This window comes from Eutrigla gurnardus (genome assembly GCF_963514095.1).
Source record: "Eutrigla gurnardus genome assembly, chromosome: 2".
Classification (NCBI taxonomy): domain Eukaryota; kingdom Metazoa; phylum Chordata; class Actinopteri; order Perciformes; family Triglidae; genus Eutrigla; species Eutrigla gurnardus.
This window is the reverse complement of record NC_139916.1, coordinates 3,356,710-3,379,087: the sequence shown is the minus strand read 5'-3', so window position 1 is coordinate 3,379,087 and position 22,378 is coordinate 3,356,710. Positions and strand designations below refer to the sequence as shown.

Sequence of the window (22,378 nt, the reverse complement as noted above, 5' to 3'; positions counted from 1 at the left end):
TGTTTGCTTTGTCTTTGCCACCAAAAAATACACTTCCACAGTGACACGCCAGTATTACTGTACCCTACTTTTTTTTTTGGTAAGGTGAAGTCACTGTGGTTATGTCACCTGCTGTTTTATTTACAGCATGGTGGCAGTAGTGTGTGTGTGTGTGTGTGTGTGTGTGTGTGTGTGTGTGTGTGTGTGTGTGTGTGTGTGTGTGTGTGTGTGTGTGTGTGTGTGTGTGTGTGTGTGTGTGTGTGTGTGTTGGAGGATTAAAAGTCTCCTGTCAGTGGCTGACTGATGCATGATCTCTTGTGATCTGCCAGCTTCTGTTGTGGTTTGAGCTTTTTTTTGTGTGTGGTGTGTGTGGTGTGATGTCCCAACCTGGTTTCCTGCCGCCCGGTGTTTCTGACTTCTGTAAGGGACAGTTGAGTAGCTGATTATGGCAGGTGGGCGTTTTACAAGCTTACGGTGCGTTTTGTGATGTGCTTTTGGAGTCGGTTTGTGAGCGACACAGAAGATAATAGTCTCCTTTATTTATTTGTTGTGCCGCGTCCTCGATTGACTCTCTCTCTCCCAGGCTTAAGAAATTTAATTGACCGACTTTCAGCTCTGAAGTGTCGAGCACAGAAGCACGCACTGTCCTTTTTCTTACACTGTTGATGTCTTGTTTTAAGGGATGGGACAACATAATAATAATGACTATAATAATGGGGTAACATGTCTCTTTTAAAGTAGGAGACAGTCCCTTTTAATGTTGATTTAAAGTGGTCAGCTGGATTTTGTTGTGGCTATTGATCCACTGAAATGTACAGGGACAAACCTGTAGCAGACCGCCATCAGACTGCCCTATAGCACAACCAGCTTGTTGCTTTAGTTGTTTTTTAAATGGCATGAACAGGTTAGTTTGTCCGGCCCTTTAACGACAATTTGACAGAATGCATCAAGGGGTTGGAGCTAATTTTGATTCAGTTAAATCACCAATTCTCTATCAGGTGTATGTCATTTTGCATCCCGACCTGCATCCATATGTAGGTTGAAGAGGCAAACACACTTGACAATACAGTGACGCCATGCCAGTTTGTCAGGTTCACCCAGCCAATTTAATCCAATTAAGTGCAACAGTTGTGCAGTAAGTGTTACTTTTATGAAGCGAATCATATTAGCTTTGTTGTTGCAGAGGTATTGTTTCATCTGCCTGGTCAGTTTTGCATTCTGTCGTACTGTTGCATTTAATTGGATTATATTGAGTCGTTGAATGTCTTTCACTATAATAAAAAGTGTTTTGTTTTTTGGAGCGTTGCATAACCATCTGTAAAGTAGGTGGGAGTCAACAGAAAAGATAAAATTGTCAAACGAGTGAATCTTCAGGAAACCTGAAACTAGTGCTTTCTCCTGGGACCTCCGGGTAATTTCCAAGTAGTGTTTTAGGCCACACTACATTCGATTTTCATGTCTATATGAAAATGACTCTCTCGAGTGCCGCCGCTTGTCTGACCTCTTACTCCCTCTGGACCTCTGAGGTCAGCAGTGATGGAGCTCCTGATGTGTGGGAATCCCCACTTGGAGGATGTTGGCATGTGTGTTTGTATAGTCCTGAGATGCATAGGGGTCCAGGGAAGCTGGGGGGGGGGCAGTTTGTTTCTGTTCTTGGTTGCCAGAGAAACACCCAGCGCATGCGTCTGCTGCTGCACTTGCCAGACAATGGCGGTGCTGCTTAGCATTCAGAGCGAGAGGCCAAGGTGGCGCTTCCCACCATCTGCCAACAAAGACCCAGGTCACCCAGCCTGCCTCAGCCCTCCCTCATTTCCTTCCATCCCCCCACAGCTCACCTCACTGTGCTGTGCCCAGCTGAGAAAACTGAGGGCTTCTCCCCATTTGCCCCCCTTCAAACCCTACAGCGTTCACGGTACAGCACTTTCATCCCTCTTTGAGGCTGTCCCCCCCCCCCTTTTGGTCGATTCTTTGTCCTCAAGGTTAGTACGTCTGTATGCAGAAGTGACAGCATTTATTCAAAGAGCAGTTTAATGTAAAGAGCCAGACATGCAGTCACACACAGCCAGTGTCAGATATGATATGTGCCCAGCTGGTCGGTCACACAGCACCCAGTACTCCTGTATTTTAGGACAGGTGTGTGTGCAGCCTGCATGAGAAGATATTCTCATGAGCACAGTCACTGTGGGATGTTATAAATAAACTGCTGAGTTGTTATGAGCCAGCATGCAGGACTGTTCTTTCCAGAGAGGGAGTGGCCTGTTGAGGAAGACATTCTGCACACTGTCACAAGTCTCCCGGCGTCTTGTCTTCAGTGACATCTGCACATTATCATGGATTTACTTGAATCAACACTTGTATTTACTCTTGGAAAAAAACAGCAAGCAGCAATTGTTGGACGTTTCTGAACTCTTGTTTGAAAGTGTAGCAAGCGTTTCTGTTAGTTGTTGGGTCTTATTTACTTCAGTTCCTCTGTTGTCGCACATTTCAGAAGATTATTTTTGTGCAACATTTCATATTGAAAGTCGCCTTTTGGAGACTAATTGGTTCCCAGTAAGCAGGTGATGTGTACCGGCCTGCGTTTCTGCACTCGCTGCAGGCTCTCCCAGCAAATTCTTCGTTTCCCGTTCAGTGCGATTGAGGCTCATATGATTCGTCGCTTGTGTCCGACACCAATCATCGTGCATCAATCAATCCAATTCATATTTTCGGGAGTAGTGTCACAGAAGATAGCTGTCCCCGGCATCCATTACCATTACTGACTAGCAGGTGATGTTTTTAAGGCTCCTTGGCTGCGGTTGCATCATGATTGCTAATGGAATTTTGCCCTCTGGCATATGTTTGAAAGTTCTCATGTCTCTCTATAGACTATAATGTTTTGGTCTTTTCATTTGACACTTAATGAATTACACCAGCAGACTCGACCTACACAGATTATATAATATCAGGACATACTTTCAGCTATATAGCTCCGGGAAGCCTTCTCTGTACAGGCCATGACTTTCTTTTAAAAGCTTTATCGCTGGCGATTTCTTAATCATGGTCAAAGTGCTTTTAGTAATTGAAAAGGATGTGGCATCTTGACTGTGGATTTACCCATTTAGTAGTGAAAGGAAATTCAGCTTTACTCATCCCTGAAATTGGTATATTTTTCAGTATTTAGAATTTTTTTTAAGGTGCAGATCGACTGCCTATTAAGTTGATTTCTTTAAAAAAAAAAACAATCATGGTCTGTGCTGCAGAAATCCAGAACTGTTGATGCTTAAGATTTGGTTTGTTAAGAGTCGAATCCACCAACCAACCACTTATCATTCATACGGTAGTGAAAGAGCAGTCTCAGCAACAGCAGGCAAGCAAGCGGTGAGGAGTGTGTGTGTGTGTGTGTGTGTGTGTGTATATATATATATATATATATATATATATATAGTGGCTAGCAGGCCAGCAGGGAGAAGGAGGGTTTGTGTCTGCACCATCTGGGCCGTCTCCACTCACTTCCTGCGCCTCCCGACTGCACTTTTCCAGGTAACCCGTGTCATTCAAAGTGTGTGTCATTTGATTGTTGCCGTGACAAAGAAATCACCTATTAGATGGCAGTGCAAACATTACTGAAGTGATATCCGTCTCCAGAGCTTCCCTCCCCCCTCTCTCTCCCCCCTCTTTTCCTCAGATGTTTCATGTGATTCAGTCAGGGGTGAGGTTGTTGAATACACAGCTGTGATTCATTAATCCGTAATGGCAGATCAGTGTATTGAGTTGTATCATCCTCACGTTGGCACCCCTGCTATGTGTAAGTCTGTGTTTCCTACTGTTTCCCCCCCCCCCCTTTCTCTCCCCCTCACACACACTCGGCAGCACATTAGTGGCTTTACGCTAAGCTAATGATGAAGCAGGCGCCGCAGCCCTAAATGAGGCTTACAGGTCACCGTAGAGTCAAAGGGGCAAGGAGGAGAGGCTGCATGGGGCTGGTTTTAGATCGAACTTTACCTCAACAGTTAACTACAACAACAGTTCTCCTACTACGAGACGATCCTCATTCAGGAGGCAGGGACTACTTTTTTATAAATGTGAGGCTTTTTCGTGGGCATCTCGTCCAGTGTCATAAGAACTCTCATCTGAAAACTGCATTTCTCCTCGGTTGCAGTGAAGGTCAAGTGTGTGAGAATCTCACCATTGGTGTCCAATTCAATGTTACAGGTACATTTATTTTTATTCCCTAAAGTAGAATCATCCCTGGTGTAAGTCTTTAAGTTGTGACATTGTGCTCGGCCCCTCTCTCTCTCTCTCTCTCTCTCTCTCTCTCTCTCTCTCTCTCTCCTGGAGCAGAAAATTAATGGAAATCAAAACTAATGACTTGTATCTAATTAGTGCGGTCAGCCACTTTCATGCTTGTGCCTGATACATGTAGAAGAGCTGGATTGAAAAGTGTCGGCGTCCATCGGGTTCCCGGGGGGCGGGCACCCATCCCACATTGGAACATTTTGTTTTAACCACTAGGGGTGAAGGAACTTCAGTCAAGCATGATAGTATTATATTGCTAGAATGAATGGAGATCATGTCCAAACGGAAACAAACGCCTGCTTGGGCAAAGAAAACAAAACGGGATCTGATTTTATATTAAATACGTTCCCTGCTGTGTTGCTTTTAATGTTTAATTTGCTTTGGAATAGATTTTGAAGTTCAGTATTGCCTTTTTGAGAAGACACAAAGTGCTCAAACAGTAGGCCTGCTTGTTGGCGGCGTAACAATATTCTGCTGTGACTTACAGGCGGTTTCCTTTCCGAGATAACAGAAATCTGCATAATGGCTTTGAGCCATTTACATTATCTCCTTGTTTTTTTTTGTGCAATTTGGCTGCAGTTGTAGTGGGAGATCCGCTTCTGAAAGAAGATTTACATGTGTCATTTTACCTGATCATTTGCTTTTCCTGCCCTTGTTGCCGTCGACAACAGCCCCCTTGACCTCCAGGTGGACGTGTTCTTGTTGAAACCTGGTTTCACCTGTGCAGCTCTTGCTCTCCTCCCTCTGTTGACAGTTATCCCCCCCCCCCCACCTGTTTCATTCTCTCTCACCTATCAGGAAGCATTTGCTAGTGATGACTACCTTCTACTTCATGCCTTGTGGCATTGGATTTACCACATTATGGCTTTTCACATCATGATAGGTAATCTGAATCACTGAAAAGTTTTTTTGTGTGGTATTTGCAAACACATACCGCGTTGCCTACACCACAGTGTGTTATCGTGCTCCTCCTCACCGAGATGATCATGTCGGTTGTGAAGAGAAGGAGCCTCTAAATGACTCCCTAATTTCTGCATGTGTGGGTGTGTGCTAGCGTTGGAGGTGGGCGTGCTGTTTTTTTGTTTGTTTTTTTTAAATTCCCCAACAATGAAACGGATAATGCTTCCTGCTGTGCTTCTGCTGTTTTGAGTCTCAGCCCTCTCTCTCTCTTTTAATGATTCTTCTCTCTCCTTATCTCTCTCTCTCTCTCTCTCTCTCTCTCGTGTTGTCGGTAGCGAGTAGCGGGGCTGGCAGCGGGCCAAGAGAGAGACGATGGCCCCTGCAGGCAAAAAGCAGAGTTAACTGGCTTAAAGGGCCAGTTTACTCCACCAGAACAGCTTGTCGGATGGCCCGATAGCCTTCGTAAACCTTCCTTACACACACACACCTTTCCGGATTAGTCGGACGGCTGTGTCCGACACTTTCTGAAAAACCTACAATCTGACATCCACACCCACTTACCTACCTGACCCGCCGGCTGGGCGGCGTTTAGAAAGAACGCTGGGTCTACTTTTTATCTGAACAGTGCAATACCGTGAATTTCTTCCTGGAGATGCACGTTTTGTTAATGACGTTGCATCCCCCGTCTTCTGAGTGTGGCCGTTCTCAGCAAATATAAACACTCTTCAAACATACGTCATGGTCGGACGACCTACTTCTCTGTAGGAGACGGGAAGGTGTGAAAGGAAGAAAGCCAGACATTCGGTTTCCCTTAAACCATGGGACCGTGCCTTTAAGTGTGTGTGTGTGTGTGTGTGTGTGTGTGTGTGTGTGTGTGAGACAGACAACTGCCTGAGCAGGTTACTAACCACAGGGCTTCCCTCTTCTATGCAGCTAGTACACATTCCCTTTTTTGTCACCGTTTAACATCTGAGTGCATTCTCATGCGTCTCAATGCTGCATCTTTCAGAAGAAAGAAAGTTCCGTTCTGTTTTGGTTTCAGTTCAAACGCAGACAAAAGCATTAATAATGCTTCGTTGTGACAGTTTTTCTTTGACCTGTTATTCTACCTTTTAGCATAAAAAAGAGAGTTTTTGGCGTTTGCTATTCCTTTTGTGCTTGTCTACTGCTTTGTCAGTCCCCCCTTTTTTACCCAAAGTGGTTCAGAAATCCATTTCAGATTTTCCCTTTAACACTGGAGAATGGTGAAGGTACACAGTGTTCTCTCGGAGATGGGGCATTTTGGGGCGGGGTGGTTAAGGGGGGGGGATTCCTTGAAATCAAACTACCAAGCCATCGGGGCTGTTGGGTTCTGAATCAGCTGAACGTATCGCATGAAAACATAGAGGTTTAGAATGAGGTCATCTCAGTACGTGTTTGCTAAACAGGAAACTTCCACACAGAGTGGATCAAGTCTCTTCATGTGGTTTAGTCAGCAGTATTTAAGGCTGGGCCAAAGATCTTCACCAATATATATATATTTAATTTTATATTGAGATACCATCACGATTACAGCTGGAAGGTCAATAAATAAAGAGACTTATATGCAATAAGCAGATGGTAAAATCCTATTATGTTATTATGTGATTGTGTGAATTAAATACTTCACATGACATGAATAACTTTATTGCATTTGCAGTATGTATGTGCTTGTTATTATAAATTTAGACAACGTCTCGATGTTTGATTTCATCACAATTCCATTAAAAAAACCCTTATCACGTGTGGATGGCCCAGCCCTCCTTAACACTCTCTTACATTAAGTGTAATCGTACCCTTCCACGTTTTATCGAGCAGGAAACTGCTTTTTTCGCTCTTTGTTTTTTTTTCTTCCTTAATGCACCTTTCTCCAGAATCCCACGGGTTCAACAATCATCACTCGATGACCGAATCTTCTCCCCACAGCCTGGAGTCGCCGCAGTCTACAGCGTGAGTCACCGCACACATAAAACACACCTTCACCTGTATGCTGCAGTGCAGAAAAATACACACTTAGCACACAGAGTACGCAGACGTAGTCATGAAGTTTTAGTTTCCGTTTGTAAACTGTTAATAATGGTGTTGACTGTAACTTGCCGTTGAACTGCATTGCATATTGTCGAGAAGTGTTTTCTAATATTAAGCCCTCCCTTGTTGACATAAATTACACGCATCATAACATTATAACCATTGTGATCATGCTCTGATGTCGGCTTCATGCCAGCCCCCTATAAAAGGTGATTCTTTCTGCTGTTTTTTTACCTGACCACAGAGTGCCACAGACATTGCTGTGTTTTTGAGGCAGAGCGCCCAACTGAAGTTCAGTGCAGGAGAAACGCACCAGTTTCCTCCTAAGAACATTGTAACTTTTATGAAGGTAGGATTTATTGCATTCATTTCCAAGTGTACCTGATGATAAACTGGCAACTAAACGCATGTTGCTAGGTGTGTGTATGAATGGTAAACACATCTTGAAATGCTTTTACAGTCACAGTTAACATAAACTTTTTTTTTTTTTTATGACAAAGATAAAGGCATGCTTGTTAAGACGTAATGTTCTGATCCCACTGCTGGTGAAAGTTGTCACCTCAGGGGACTCATGCCATTCACGGTCTCCTTCGGGAGGTAATTAGCTTTTCCTCTGTGATCTTTTGTCATTTTCACGCCATGCAGTTTCTTCGGGAAGACAAAAAGATTTTGGTCAAAAAAACATTTAAAACATCCCAGATTTACTTTGATGTGCTGTCCTTGCCTGAACTCTGCAGGGGCCATTTATTTAGTCTAGTCTAGTGACTAGCCACACCTACTGTACCCCCCCCCTCTCCTGAGAATATGACAGTCACCATCTGCAAGTGGGCATCATGCTGTACAACCACCATCCACACTGAGCGCCTCTGCAGCCTCGTGCTTTGCTGCACCATTCTGGGCGTCTTCCTCCCGAGGCTAAATGTGCACTTCTCTGGAGGACAGAGATCATTCCAGGGCTTTGTGAGATACTAAAAGTGGCAATTCTTCTATTAAAATGTTCAGTACAGAAATTAAAAGATAGGAATATTGATTTCCCTTTTCACTTCACAGTTAATTGATTTAAAAAAACCTCATAAATACAATCACAAAGCTCACTGAGACGTCCTCTGTGGTTTAATACTACCATTGCAGTGGTCGTGTGTGTGAGAAAATATAATTTTTTACAATCTATTGTACACGTTGACGGGGATTGTAGTGCACTGTAGAATTACCGCTTTTGATTATTGGACAGCACAAAGAGGATGTTTTTCAGTGATTAGATTTCTGTACAGAAAGAAAAGCCGCCGTATGCTTCCAAGGCTTGCCTATTTGGCTTTGTGAGCATAATTATCCACTTTAACAAAAACAGAACTGGAAACCTCGGTTTTTTTATTTATTTTTTACATTTTTCTAGCTCTGAAAGATCGTTTTAAGGCGTTGGACTGCAACAATGATGACACTGGTGGAAATAAAACCCTTGTTCTCTGCTGTGCATGCAGGGCTCACACTGTTTTTTCCCCCCGTTCCCCTCATGTACAGCTCCTATACAGCCGCTTGGCTCCCCTCCCCCATCCCATCACTCTGGATGTCCTCAGAATCAGTCACTCGCCTGAAGCAGAGCAGGCTCCTCCCCTGGCAACAGCAGCTAGATTAGTTGCTTTATCCCAGGTCATCTGAGGGAAGTGGGCCACACATAGAAGATGGGAGAGATGCAGCAGGGATATGTACAGAAGATAATATTGCCTGCAGAGTGTCTGTCGTTTTGCATTTAATGTAATTATGAGATGTGTGTCCTCACTGTTAGAGCTGTAAGAAGCTTTAACGACCAGTGTGTAGAGATACAGAATAGAAAATAAGGAGGAGGCTCTCCAGGCTAGTCGGTGCCTCCTGCTTTCTTTCTGCAGTATCCTGTCTCATTCCCTGGTGTGTCAGGCTTGCTGCAGCAACAAGCAGCACCTGCAGTTGTGCCAGCCCACAGCTGCAGCAGGTCCATCCTGCCACGCCACACAGGCTGAAGAGTCAGAATCTCCCTGAAGCCACTCACTTGTCCGGTGTAACCCTGAGCTCTTCGCCGGCCCGTCTTAATGAGGCTTGTTTAGCATGACCTGCTTGTATTTAATCAGGTGCACTCTATTTATTGCAAAAATGGGATTGTAATACCGTTACTTGAGCCAGTGTTACATCCTTGTATGGCAGAGTCGGTAGAGTTGTATGCAGTGAGTTGGTGTTGGCTAACCCCTGCAGCCTTCGACACCCGTCCACAGCACAGGGCTTCACCTCTGCACACATACACAGGGGCTAATCCTACAGCTTTAGCTTAATTTACATTCCTCAGCGGGAGGGAGGACTAATGACTAGGGATGCACGATAATTATCGGACCGATAATTATCGGCCCGATAATAGGAATTATGACGTCAACCCGATAAATCCGATACAATTATTAATACCTCCGATAATCCGACGATAGGATGTTTGTGTTAAAACAGTCATACGGGTGGATTGGGATGAGGGACGTTAGTTTTTTTCTAGGCGCCTCCCGTTTAGCATGTGATGTGGTTACTGTGGTATCACAGGTTTCGGAGGAGGGAGTTAATCCACAAATCGAGCGCTCCCTTCTCATGCCTGGCTGTGACGTAGAGGCTGCGAGCGAGTGGAGGAGGAAGACTAGTAAACAAACACGCATGGCGTCTGTACTGTGGGACTACTTCAAAGTTTCTGAGGAAACTGAATCGTTTGCCATTTGTAACAAATGCAATGCAGAAGTTCCAAGAGGAGGGAAAAAGGCATCGAGCTTTAATACATCCAACCTTAAAAGTCACCTCGCACATCACCATCGCTACGACGGTGTGTTAAAAGCGTATGAAGACGCCGGCGCCGCTAAAGAAGCAGCGAGCCCGTAGCTTAGCGTTTTGATGCACGGGTGAAGTAGCGGTCCTTGTACCTCGGGTCCAATATAGTTGAGAGATAATACAGTGGCTTTTCCTCGATGTCACCAAAACGCGTTTCCACTGCTTTTAACGGGGTTTCCTTTGATGTTTTCACTCCGTGGTCTGTTGGTAACGTTTGTTTTAGCAGTCGCGTCAGCGCTTGAATGGAGGGGATCACATCCGCAGTAGTGGCTGTTGCTTTGCTGATATTTCTGCCTATTACCGTAGTTTACATTTCTGTGTGGATCAGGACCAACAGTTTAATGTAGCAGCACTTGTGTGTGCATATCCCATGCTGCTCAGGGAAAGTTGTCATTGACTGACTGACTGACTCACTTACATATTTATTTGAAAAAAATAAATATTGTCATTTTATTGAAGAGTCAAAACTGTTCTTGGCTTTCTTTTGTTCATAGTAATAATTATCATGTCACTGTGATACATCTGGTTAGGTGTTTGGTAAAAGGCAAAGCTATGCTAAATCTACCTAAGCTTAGTCATTAGTGTTTTTGACCTGAATTTCATCTGAATATACATTAAAAAACGAATAACAATATTATCGGTTATCGGTATCGGTATCGGTCCCGAGGAGCAGAAAGTTATCGATATCGGTATCGGCTTCAAAAAATCAATATCGTGCATCCCTACTAATGACCTGTGGAATTCTGCTCCTGCTGTTCCTCCTCTACATCATTTTATGCATCAGTCTCGTTGTGAGAATGTGCTGTATCTAACCTGTTTGTTCTGTGGCGCAGGTACCCAGACATGCTGGCCCTCCGTACACCGCTCACGACATCACAAAGGGACACCCTAACTTGGCGGGCACTCCACCCGGTCATGCCCACTCCCCGGCGCTCTCTCAGGTATCAATACCCACAGCTTCCCCATATCGCTACCCTAAGGGCTGGGAGGCAGGCGCAGGGGTGAGTTCATCACTGTGCTTGTATCTTTGATCTGTTGGTTTGTCTGCTAACTTCTTATTTTAATTACTTGTGTCAAAAAGTTATGTTTTACCAACATTTATCACATTGCAACATTTTGAACACTTCAAAATTGTTCTTGGGTAAAAAAAAAAGATATATTATTATTAATTATGCCTATATTACCACCCTTGTCCTGTATTTTTCTTATATCAGCTTTTTGCATGTATTATTTTCACATTTGTCCCTTTTTTCTTTTACACTACGTCAATACAGCAGTAAGGCATGTGTATGGGTTTATTTCCAAACGTAATTCGGATTAACGTATAATCTAAACAAAGTGAAAATCTAATATAGAACTATCTCTGTGCCGTGGTGCCGGCTCTATAGACAATACATCTAATGTACGCTCTACACAGTCCCTTTGTAATCCTGATACGGGTCTGCAGAGGGAAAGCCCAGCATGCATGTGGCAAATTGGGGATAAACAGTATAAGATGTTTAGGTTGCAGGGCTGATGCATGCATTTATGTGCCTTGTTTGCCTATAAACTCTGGAAGGAATGGAGGAAAACCCACATTAACAGTGAGAGAACCTTCTCGCTGTGAAGTTGTGGTTCTAACCACCAGGATTGTGTAATGTTTTGATCTGCCAGCCAACTGTCACCGTTTGTCAGCTACTCGGGATACTACATTATATACTGCTGTATTTGGTAAAACCAGGTTTTTTGAGTTCATGATATATATGATCGGTTGCTCAACTTAAAATTCAGAATGTGTGCGTCTGTTTTTATATATATTGGTGCTGGATATGTGAGTCTGCATGAAGCTTTAACGCCCGTCAGTTTAACATTTTACAGCATGTTTCAACCTCAGATCTTTGGGTAAAAAAGTGGGGAATGATTAAACAGGATTGGGATGTTGTGTGTAAACACACGTGTACTACTACTACGGTTAATGGCATGATTACGGTCAGATTAATTAATAAGGATTAGAGATGATTGGGGATCAGGGGAGGGTTAAATATATTCCTTCTCCGTCTGTAATGAGTGACACACGAAGGAGAGAATATAATGGACCAAAACACATCAGAAATAAATCAGGGCTGAGTAAAGAAGGAAAGGAGTCCCTTAATACCTAGATACAATCAAACGGGTTAAAAGAGGTTGATCATGAAGTCAGATTGAGTCAGTGAAGGAATGTCGAAGCAGGTCTAGTCTCTGACGCGTAGTCTAGTCGGCCAGCACTAACTTTAAGTTTCATTTACTGAAATGATCACCACCGTACCAGCAGCAGCTCGGGGAAGAGTCTGCTTAAAACCCACCTCTGCCGAGCTCCACTGCACAGCAGATGAGGGGGGGGGGGGGGGGGGGGAGAAGTAACACAGGATTTTCAGTCCTGGAGGATACCAATTATCTCTGTGCAGCACATAAATCCTCATTGAAAAGACTTTCTCTCAGCAGCATCCGAAGTAGCGTTGCTGGTGAGTTGTTGAGGTTAGGGCCGCTCCCTCTTTGTTAGTCTCCCAAGATGTTTTTTCATTTAATTACTTATTTCCATAAAACACATCTCTGGTAAACGCCAGATTTGAAGTGCTAAGACTTTCATTAGTTAAGGTTGCAGCTGTTGTGTGATATAGCTTATTTGCAGGTCTGTATTTAATGAACGCTCTCCTTCTCTCTCTGTCCTTCCTCCTCCTCTTCTTTTTTTACAGTCTCCATACAACCCCGGACAAAATGCTGGCTCCGCCCCCTTAGTGTATTCTCCCCAGACACAGCCAATGAATGCACAGCCACAAAGTCGCCCGGTAGGTGTCGATGAGGTCTTTTAGACTCTCAGCCTCCCGAGGACCCAAACTGTCACTGTTTATTGTGAAAGTTGGTGTTTTTCACTGAGTCGCTGGTGGAGAAATGTTGCCTTAATCCGCTCATGGCAGTGAAGCAGTTTAACATATTGTTTAACGAGGTCTCCCCTTATTGGCTTGTTGTGATCGGTGGTCACATCCCCGTCTATGGGTGGTAAGAAGAGCACACGTTCAAGTTCTTCCCTACGTCAGTGTTATCTTCGTTTAAATCATCTATATTTGGTGATTTTACACTTTTTATTTCAAATCAAACTGCTCTATGTTGTAGTGTTTGTTGAGGAAAGCCATTTAAATATCACAAACACCTTTTTTTTTTGTGTGAAAATCTCCCACCACAACAAGCCTAATAAGACATTTCCGAATATTATATTGACTTTGCCAGCATTCTCTGTACACAGACACTCCTAGAAAGCATTATTTATTAATATGGCCTGGCTCCTGCCCTGCCCCCATCCGTAGAGCAAAGCTTACCCAGACCTCGGTCAGCGTGTGCACACATACATAAGTCTTGTTTTCTGTTTGATTAGTTACAGCTTTGCCTCATAACACCACGACATTATCGCCTCACAGCATAAAACATGATATTTCTTTGTGTGTTTTGACCCGATTTGGAATCGTATGGCACTCAAAGCAAGCTATTATTCACAGATACACACCTCGACTCGGGTCTGGGAGCTGCATCACTGTCTTTTTAAAGCTTAGTTGCTCTGTGGGTTTGTACTGTGTTTCTAAGCATCTCTCATCCCTCATCGTATCTCTGTTTCTCTCTTATGCTCTTTCTTCTCCCCCCTCCCCCTGCTTTGCCATCACTGCTTCAACCTCCTTGCTGGACCTCTCCTCCCTCCCCCCCCTCCCCACCAGTTTGCTACGGGCCCTCGACCAACCCACCATCAGGTAATTTACCCCCGCTGAACGCCCCCCTCCCACCCACCTCCTGCTCCCTCTCTTGCGTCATCATCATCAAAGCAGTTTTTTTTTTTTGCCTGTTAACTGCTGGCAAAGCCCCGTTTTTTTGGGGGGTGGAAATCTGCTGTTCCTTTAAAAAGTACCAGATTTGAAAGAGTATCTTGGAGACCGTTTAAGAGGATTTAATTATCATGGGGTTTTTTTCTTGGCGGGATGTAATCAAGATGTCCAGCCAGGTGCACAGAGCAGCTTCCTGCCCCCCTTCATGTTTATTTTTATGGCCGGATTGATCCGAGTTCATTCCAATAATTGAATTGGTATTTAATAGCCTTTTATCAGTTTTAGATGGAATGAAGCTTGTGGGTGTTCTTGGTCATTGTGCATAGGATGTTAATGAAACGGCACTTCCTCAGTGACTATAAGGCATTTAACATGATGAAATCACTTTCCATTACATTTAACCAAAGAGCAATTGACTAGTGGGGCTCTTTATAATATGCTTGAACTTTGCAAGGTGACAGAAAAAATAAAAAAGGAGGCAACTTGAGAGGATGAAATGAGTCAGTTTAAACAGCCAATCAGAGGGTGCGCTCCTTGGATTGCATGTAATGCCTAATGTGGAGATTTAAAGTTCCTTTTATCTGTAAGGAGTATCGTCGGCCTGAGCTTAGTAATCACACTAGTGTTCAAGAGTATTTGGATTGCAGATTGCTTCATGCCAGAAAACAGAAATGGAGACCTTGTTTGTTTCTGTATTTGCACAGCTAATTTTTTCAGTGATGACACCCTCATGGGGCCATAGTGTCATTTGTTCCCAATACTTATACCAAGGTACTGTCATTAAATTGGCTGTTTTATTGCCACTTGGGTGAAAATTTGAGCTCTGGATTTTTTCACAGCCACATCCAAAGGTCTTGCAGCCATTTGTGTCCGTCTGGAATAAGTCTGACAGGAAAACTTCACGCTCAAAATGACCATTTGTATCTCAATTACTCGCCCCGTGTTACCTTGAATTCTTCAAGAGGACTTTGTTTTTTGTTGCCCTCAGGCGACCGTGCAGAAACGGAGAGAAAATTCACCATTCATTGAAGTAAATGGAGGGGCATCAAAACGCCCGTTAACAAACTCTTGCACAACGTCTCATTTATCCAGTCATGTGCCAAACACATGCGTCTTCACTGAAACCCTTACTATTTTCTAGTTAAGGCTCGAGTTGTTTGCCTGTTTAAGTGGAAATGTATGTGTTTGTGTGGTGAGGTGTTTACTGGATAAATTAGACTGCAGGAATCGTGTGAGTTGTTGTTTTTTTTAAATGGATGTTTTAATTAAGGTCCCGGTTACCATTTTTGGGGCTTCGTTAGTCAATCAGCTACTAGAAAACTCCCACACTAAGTGCATACATCAATTACAGCAAGAGCCCATAAACAATAATCTGCTCATATGTAGGTATAGCTATAAATAAATACACACATATCCTGTCGTCTATGCCAACATATAGACCGTCCATCGATCTCCTCCACTGCATTTCAACACCCAGGACGGCACTCACCCATGCACCCTCTACACAGAACAACCAGCACCATCTAAGAATAACTTGTAAATGATACGTAAGGGAGAATGTGGTCAGTTCATCCAGACTTCTGATATTCCTCATGCAGACGGACACAAATGTTCATTTTGGGGGCTGATTATTGATCGTTTCCTGTGAGCGGTCGGGTAGTCATGGATCGAGTCAGGAAGGTGTGTGTGTGTTCATGGCTGACACCTTTTTTGTAATTTACACCCTGGATCAGGCAGCTGACACTCTGTGAGCCAGCGTTATTGGATGATGAAGGGGCATGTTAATGTGCGTCTGGCAGACGGAGCGGTGTCATGGTTTGTGTACTACCTTGTGGATGCTGAGAGTTTCCGACATGTCCGTGCTGCTGACACTCAGTCCATGTGACTTCCTGTCATCTTCTGTGTCTGTCGATTCTCACCGTAGTGATTCATGCACTTCTGGGAGTGACGTGTTATTTTCACACCCCCCAAAGATTTACTGTCACTTGTTGTCCAACATCCGCACTTTTTTTTTCTTTTTGGATGCTTTCGTGTGGACACATCTTTAACAGACTATTAATAGTGTGGTGTCAAAGTGCGTCGGGTGTGTGTTCGCCTGTGTGAATGTGTACACACACACACGTACATGCTCTGGCTGTCACAAACTGGCGCTGGGATCTCTTGTGCCACCGAGGAAGTGGAGTCGGAAAGCCGAACAACTGGCCTTTTATCCCAACGCTGAAAACAGCCATTGTCCCCTTTTGAAATGCACTCAATGCACAGCAAAGGGAACATAGAGATCAGAAAACGCATTAATTTGGCCAGAACATAAGTCCGTCTTCAAACAAGGAAGGTCATTATTGAATTTTTATTGCCCTCCACTTTTTTTGGGGGGGGGATTTCAAACGCAGCTATTGTTTGTTTGTGTGAACCGAAAGGTCAAAGCAAGTGGAAACAGACACTTAAAAAGCAAACAACGGTTGTCGTATCCTCCAGAGAACTGTTCAGAGTGTAAATGACTAATTCATCCTGGGTTTCATCCTCGAGTGTTTCTTCCTGGTTGGCCCTCCAGCGAGTGCCAACCTGTGGTACTGGGGGGGGGGGGGGGGGACGTACATGGCCCACGGTTACAATGGCATCATCATACTACTTCACAACAATATATGCAGACGGTGGTGTTGGTCCATTAAATCAAAGGGTGCACGTCACCCCTCGGCGGGTGCAAACCCCTCAACATGGTCTCTGTTGTTGGTCATTGTTGCAGGTGGCAGCCGGCTCCGTCAGGGAAAGGAAAAAATAGGCCAAATTGTCAAAGTAGACTGGCAGACGTTCTGCAACAATTGTTGTTTTGGACGTGAGAGAGGGTGGGTGGGTGTGGATATTGCCACAGCTGTGCATGTTATGTTAGAATGGCACACAAAGATGGCACTCAGATGCCGATGAAGATGGTGATTTAAAAAAAAAGAAGAAGAAAATTCTCACTGGTGTGTGTTTGTGTGTGCCTTGCTTGTATTTATGTCGAGTCTCACCAGTACAGTCTCCCATTGGCTTTTCTCTCTTTCCTGCTTTCACTACTCAAGGGAGGATTCAGGCCCATCCAGGTAACATTAACCTCTGTTTCAAGTCGACCTGCATGACACAATGAGGGTCATTCTCTAATGACCCTAACGTTTAACCCCCGTGCACCCCGTCATCTTCATCTTCATCTTTTTTATAATTTCTCACATCATCCTTTAGTCTACTCCTGCACTTTTAAATGAGTCTTTGCTCCATTCATTACTCCTCTTTACTCTTCGCTTGCACAACTCTTTGGACGGCATGCAGAATGAAAGACTTCTTTCTAAAGATACATGTATTTCCTTTTCCAATGCCATGAAAAAGTGTTACCTGTTGGAAATGTATAAATCCTTTACAAAGATGCCCAGTTGGACGAACGTATGTTTTTTTTTTTTTTTCTGCGTTGAAACTTATTGTTTCAGTCATTTCTTTAACTCCAAGATACAAAGCATCTTTTTTTCTTTCTTTTTTTTGTTGACAGTGTTGAAAACTTGTTTTGTCTGTGGACTCATATTTTAGTTTTTTGCTTTGCCAAGTGATTTTCCTGAGTCTTCGGGTTGCTGGTAATGAACAGTTTGCTGGTTGTTTCCCCACATTTCCACAGGGCTATTTTACAAAACAGCCATTGAACCTGATTTATCATGTTAACGTTGATTTCCCTCCTGGCTATTTTTAGATTTAGGTTTAACAGCTTTGTTTATTCTGCTCTCCTTCACTGGAGCACGATGTTACCCCTCGTTGTTTGCAAGTCGGTCACAGCTGTCGTGATCTTTCTTCCTCTCCGCCCGAACACAAAGCCCACTCGATATTAAAAGTTTTAACCGGTTGTGACTGGTGCTGTGTAGAAGCCATGTTGGCTGTATTTTTTCGAGTACGTGAAAAAACACCATATTGCTGCGTGATGAAGAGAAGTGTGCGTGAGCGTGTCGTGCATTCAGTGCAGCTACAAAGCTGGCTGAGCTGCTCGGGCACAAAAGAGGTATTTGAAGCCATTCGGCTGTCCAAGACTTTTTATTTTCTACAGCTGTTGGAGTCTGGTGCAGCTTGTTTACAGTTTAGACCAACTGGCTAAAATAAAAAGGGGAAACAGTTTAAAGAAAGAGAATGTAAATAAGAATTAATTAAATGTTCACTTTGGCTGTTGCTACCGGTCAAAGTCTGTCATTGCTTATCCAATCAAGGGAGAGAAAAAAGACATTTAACCCCACCTTACACCCAACACCTAAAGTGTGTGTGTGTGTGAGACAAACTCTACATATGAGTTCTCTCCTTCCACATTCGTTGTTGCAAAAAGGAAATTTCAAGTAATCTTACCAAACCAATATTACATAATGAAAACTGTGATGAAAAGTGATGTTATTGGTTAAATCATAACAAGATTAACTGAAATGCTCAGAGAAAGAAAAGGTAAACAAACAGTGTAAATTGGAGATTAATCACAAAACAAACAAACGTCCAAATGGAGAGAAATCTGCTTTTTGAATTTATATTCATAGAATAAAATCCTGATTTCTCTTGTTTTTTTGTTTGTTGCTGGATTATGAATTGCCAGATTCATCCGTTAACCTGTAACGATGCTCAAATCCAAACTTTAACAAGATGTTTAGTAAAGTAATTCAAGTTTGTGTTGATTATGGAGGGATTTGATGTGTAATGTAAACGTGTGCATGTCCGTCTGAAAGTCATTCTACCTTTAATCCCTAAGTCTGACGGAGTAGTGCTGGGCCTCTCTTCTTTTTCCTTCCCCCCTCCTCTTTGTTTAAGCCGCTGATAAAAACCAGCACTGTCTCACTGTGAGAAACGCGCTGGCCAAATGTTATAAAAGCCGTACATGTTTGTGTTTTTAAGATGTGTGGCAGCATGTGAAAATGAGACCGTTGCCCCCTCGCACAGCACTTAATGTCTTTTTTCTGTTGTTGTTCTTGTTGTTTTTGTTTCTCTCACGTTTCCTCCAGTTTTTCCAGAGGACTCAGATGCAGACGGCGAGGCCCACCATCCCCACAAACACACCCTCCATACGGCCCGGCTCACAAAACCCCACGGCGGCGGTCTACCCCACTAACCAACCAATCATGATGGCTATGGCACCCATGCCTTTCCCTTCCCCGCAGGCTGCTCAGTACTACATCCCACAGGTGACACGGCAGCACTGAACTCTGGAAAAAGCATTTTTTTCTGATTTGGATTCGCGATGACGATCACAGATTCTGAACATGAGGATTTTTGATTTAGGGAACACATAATAACCATTAACTAGTTTCATATTAGCTTATTCTTAAGTGGTTTACAACAACTCCCACTATCAGCAAGCAGGAAATAATTGATGGAAAACTCACAGTAGTTAATGGCCTAGTAGTTGCAGAATATGATCATGCAGAATAAGGCATTAGTGATTTATAATGGCTAAGAAACTAGTTCATGATTAATGTGTTCCCTAATTTAAAGTGTTACCCGATTTAAAAAAAATATATTTTTTTATGAGAATCAAGCAAAAATGTTTTATTTTCCCATTTGCTTAATTTTCAAGATGTTCTTCTGGCTGCTGCAGCGGGTATGAGTTAGATTGAAGTGATTAAAGGAACAGTGCAACATTTTTTAATGGTTAATTTCTCAATGCACTTATTCTGTTCCATGCCGACAGTTAGATGAGGAGACGCATAAATGAAATATGAAGCTGCAGTCACTGCTCGTCGTCTATTTTACTCTCTCTGTTCTGTCTTTCTAGAAAGTTCCTGCACTTAAAATAATTGGTCTAGAACACCACAATGTGGTCAGAATAAACAACTGGGATAGAATATGTTCATCTCTTCTTCCAGTCTTTGTGCTAAGCTAAGCTAACCAGATGCTGTCTGTTATCTTGCATCTACCAACGGATTTTGAGGAGTATCAAGTTTCACATCCAACTCTTGCCAAGAAATGCAAGATGGTGTTTTATTTTGATGTACCCAAAGGCACTTTATGGAATCACTCCACACCTGTCCACGCCTCAACTCCAGCTATGGTTATATCTGCACATTAGATCTATGAAAACACATTTTCTCTCTGTTTAATTCATCATAACAGACACAGATTCTCGATGTTAGCCAATTGTGCCAGTTATGTGAAAAAATATGTAAATTTCACATTAGCTGCTGTAGAGTGTGTGTGTGTGTGTGTGTGTACAGTCTGGTTGCAGCTGGTACTGGTTAGATTTTAGTTGAAATACAGTTCATAACATTGGTCACGGCAGAATATTTAAAGAGGGGTTCATCCAGATAAAAATCCCTCAATAAAATCCAAACTTAAAAAAATAACACCACTGATTGCGGACGTGTGGTTTTTTTTGTTGAAGTACGGTAGCTGATCTGTTAATCTGTCTGTTTTCTTGCAGTATCGCCACAGTACGCCCTACGTGGGGGCTCCTCAGCAGTATTCTGTACAACATCCAGGGTCTGGCACCTTCTATACTGGTCCAGGGCCAGGGGAGTACCCTGCCCCCTATCGTGAGTCATCCAGCCAACATTTAAAATACACACAACCCATCAGCCGTTGTGTGTAACAATGTACTAATGTATTCCCTTTTTCCCGTTAATGCATTCAGATCCCCTCAGGTACCACCCGCCTGTCTCACCCTCCGTACCTGCGCCCGTCCCCACAGCCGGTCCACCCTACTACCCAGGACAGACTGTGTACCCCCCCTCACCCCCGATCATAGTGCCTACACCACAGCAACCTCCACCAGCCAAGCGTGAGAAGAAAACAGTGAGTATCTTAGTGGTCCCTTTGTCTTTGTTTCTCTAGAGGCCACTTGTTAAATAAGACGCTTTGTCCAGTAGATTTGGTTTGAACCTCCAGCGATCATGCTTTTTGTCACATTTTTTGAATCTTTTGCTGTCATGGATGACTTGCAAAAATGTTGGAAAGATAATGTTACCTCAAAGGGATAGTTTGGATGCTTTTGATGTGGGGGTTGTGTGCGTTTTAACGACAGACGATGGCGGTCGGGAGCAAAGGAATGTACTGTTGTGGACAGGGAAAGCAGCAAAACAGCTGTTTGGTCACCTGAAAAGAATCGATAGCAGTTCAAGTGTATTTTCACCACTTTATTTCACTGCCAGACCTTTTCAGACGGGAAACTGAGCCAGCAGAATCCACTGGCAAAAACCATAATTTTGCTTGGTTTGAGTTGGTGGTCTGCCGCTGCCCCTGATTGGTTAGTGTGTTTGTGTTATTGGGTGGCTTCGGTCAAGCCGAACTAACCCTTTTAAAACAGTCACACAATAAGACAAACACACTTATGAAATCGAGGCAGCGGTAGACCAACAACCCCTGTGTTCTGTGTGGTAAAAAGACAAATGTTTTTTGTTAAAGGCGGCTTTGCAGAGAGAGCATAAATAACTGCTGCAGTTCCCCCGTCAGAAAGGTCTTTTTTAAATGTATTTTTACATACATTTTGTTGCTGCCCCCATCCACAGCAATACAATGCTTTGCTCCCGTGTCTCCGGCCTGAGTGCCTGACAACCTCCATGTACTGAAGCTAATAAACTGACTGGATAAGTATCTCATTTATCCTCCCTTCAAAACAGACAAATCATCTCTTTAAGGCCCGTTAAGCAGCTGTTTCTGAGCTTTCAATCACATAATGATTCCCATCGCTTGTCACAGAAATGTAAATGTTCAAACTCCCATCTTTTTCAAAGAACATCTCATCGACATAGCTGGGAAGTTGAGCTTCACAGTTCACCTTTGACCTCAAACAGCAGCTGACAAAAGATCTCCCCTCCAAAGTTTACTTATTCCAGTTACTGTTGTTTAAAATATCAAATGTTTTGGGAAGTATGTGGAATATTTTTCCAAAATAGTGTTTTTAAAGAAAGTCTTGAACTTGTGAATAATCAAGAAACGTAACACTTGAAAATCACGTGATAATTTGTTGTTGCTTGAGACAAATATACAAACTTCTTCAATTAGAAACGCACAATTATAACCTGCTGTTTCTATGCTCTCTGGTGAAATACTTAATGATATTTAAATAGCAGCTGACCCGTTTACTTCCTGTTACCACAAATATGTACTAAACTAATATATAATGTTAATGATAAGCCTGCCAGAGGATATGGCTGAGGCAGGGTCGCTTTGAGACTCTGGTGCTTTAGTGTGGTCTGTTTTTTTGTGCCATTGTCCTCCCAGATCCGTATCCGTGACCCCAATCAGGGTGGCAGGGACATCACAGAGGAGATCATGGCAGGAGGTTCAGGGAGCAGGAATTCAACGCCTCCTGTCGGCCGCCCCTCCTCTACCCCTACACCCCCACAGGTAAGCCGACCCACTCAGGAGGTACAATGTGTCAAATTTAAGTATTTATCACCTTTTACCTTCTTTTTATAAACAGTTTACGTAAATAAAACAACCTAAAATAATGATAATTACAAAATTGCATCAATATAACATTTATCTTCTGTACAGACATGCAGGTCGCTATCATGTCTTTTAAAAAAACACATTTT

At 43.2% G+C, this 22,378-nt stretch overlaps 1 protein-coding gene across 1 annotated transcript in view; it reads left to right on the top strand.

Moving 5' to 3' along the window:
* eif4g3a (eukaryotic translation initiation factor 4 gamma, 3a) overlaps positions 1–22,378 on the top strand; it is a 44,417-nt gene that overhangs the window by 1,517 nt on the left and 20,522 nt on the right. Inside the window, exons 2-11 of the mRNA XM_084033193.1 lie at positions 7,047–7,122; positions 7,445–7,549; positions 10,863–11,030; positions 12,741–12,833; positions 13,752–13,784; positions 16,916–16,936; positions 18,848–19,027; positions 20,263–20,374; positions 20,473–20,633; positions 22,053–22,187. Coding sequence (XP_083889319.1) covers positions 7,047–7,122; positions 7,445–7,549; positions 10,863–11,030; positions 12,741–12,833; positions 13,752–13,784; positions 16,916–16,936; positions 18,848–19,027; positions 20,263–20,374; positions 20,473–20,633; positions 22,053–22,187 — 1,084 coding nt within the window. The remainder of the gene's footprint in view (positions 1–7,046; positions 7,123–7,444; positions 7,550–10,862; positions 11,031–12,740; positions 12,834–13,751; positions 13,785–16,915; positions 16,937–18,847; positions 19,028–20,262; positions 20,375–20,472; positions 20,634–22,052; positions 22,188–22,378) is intronic.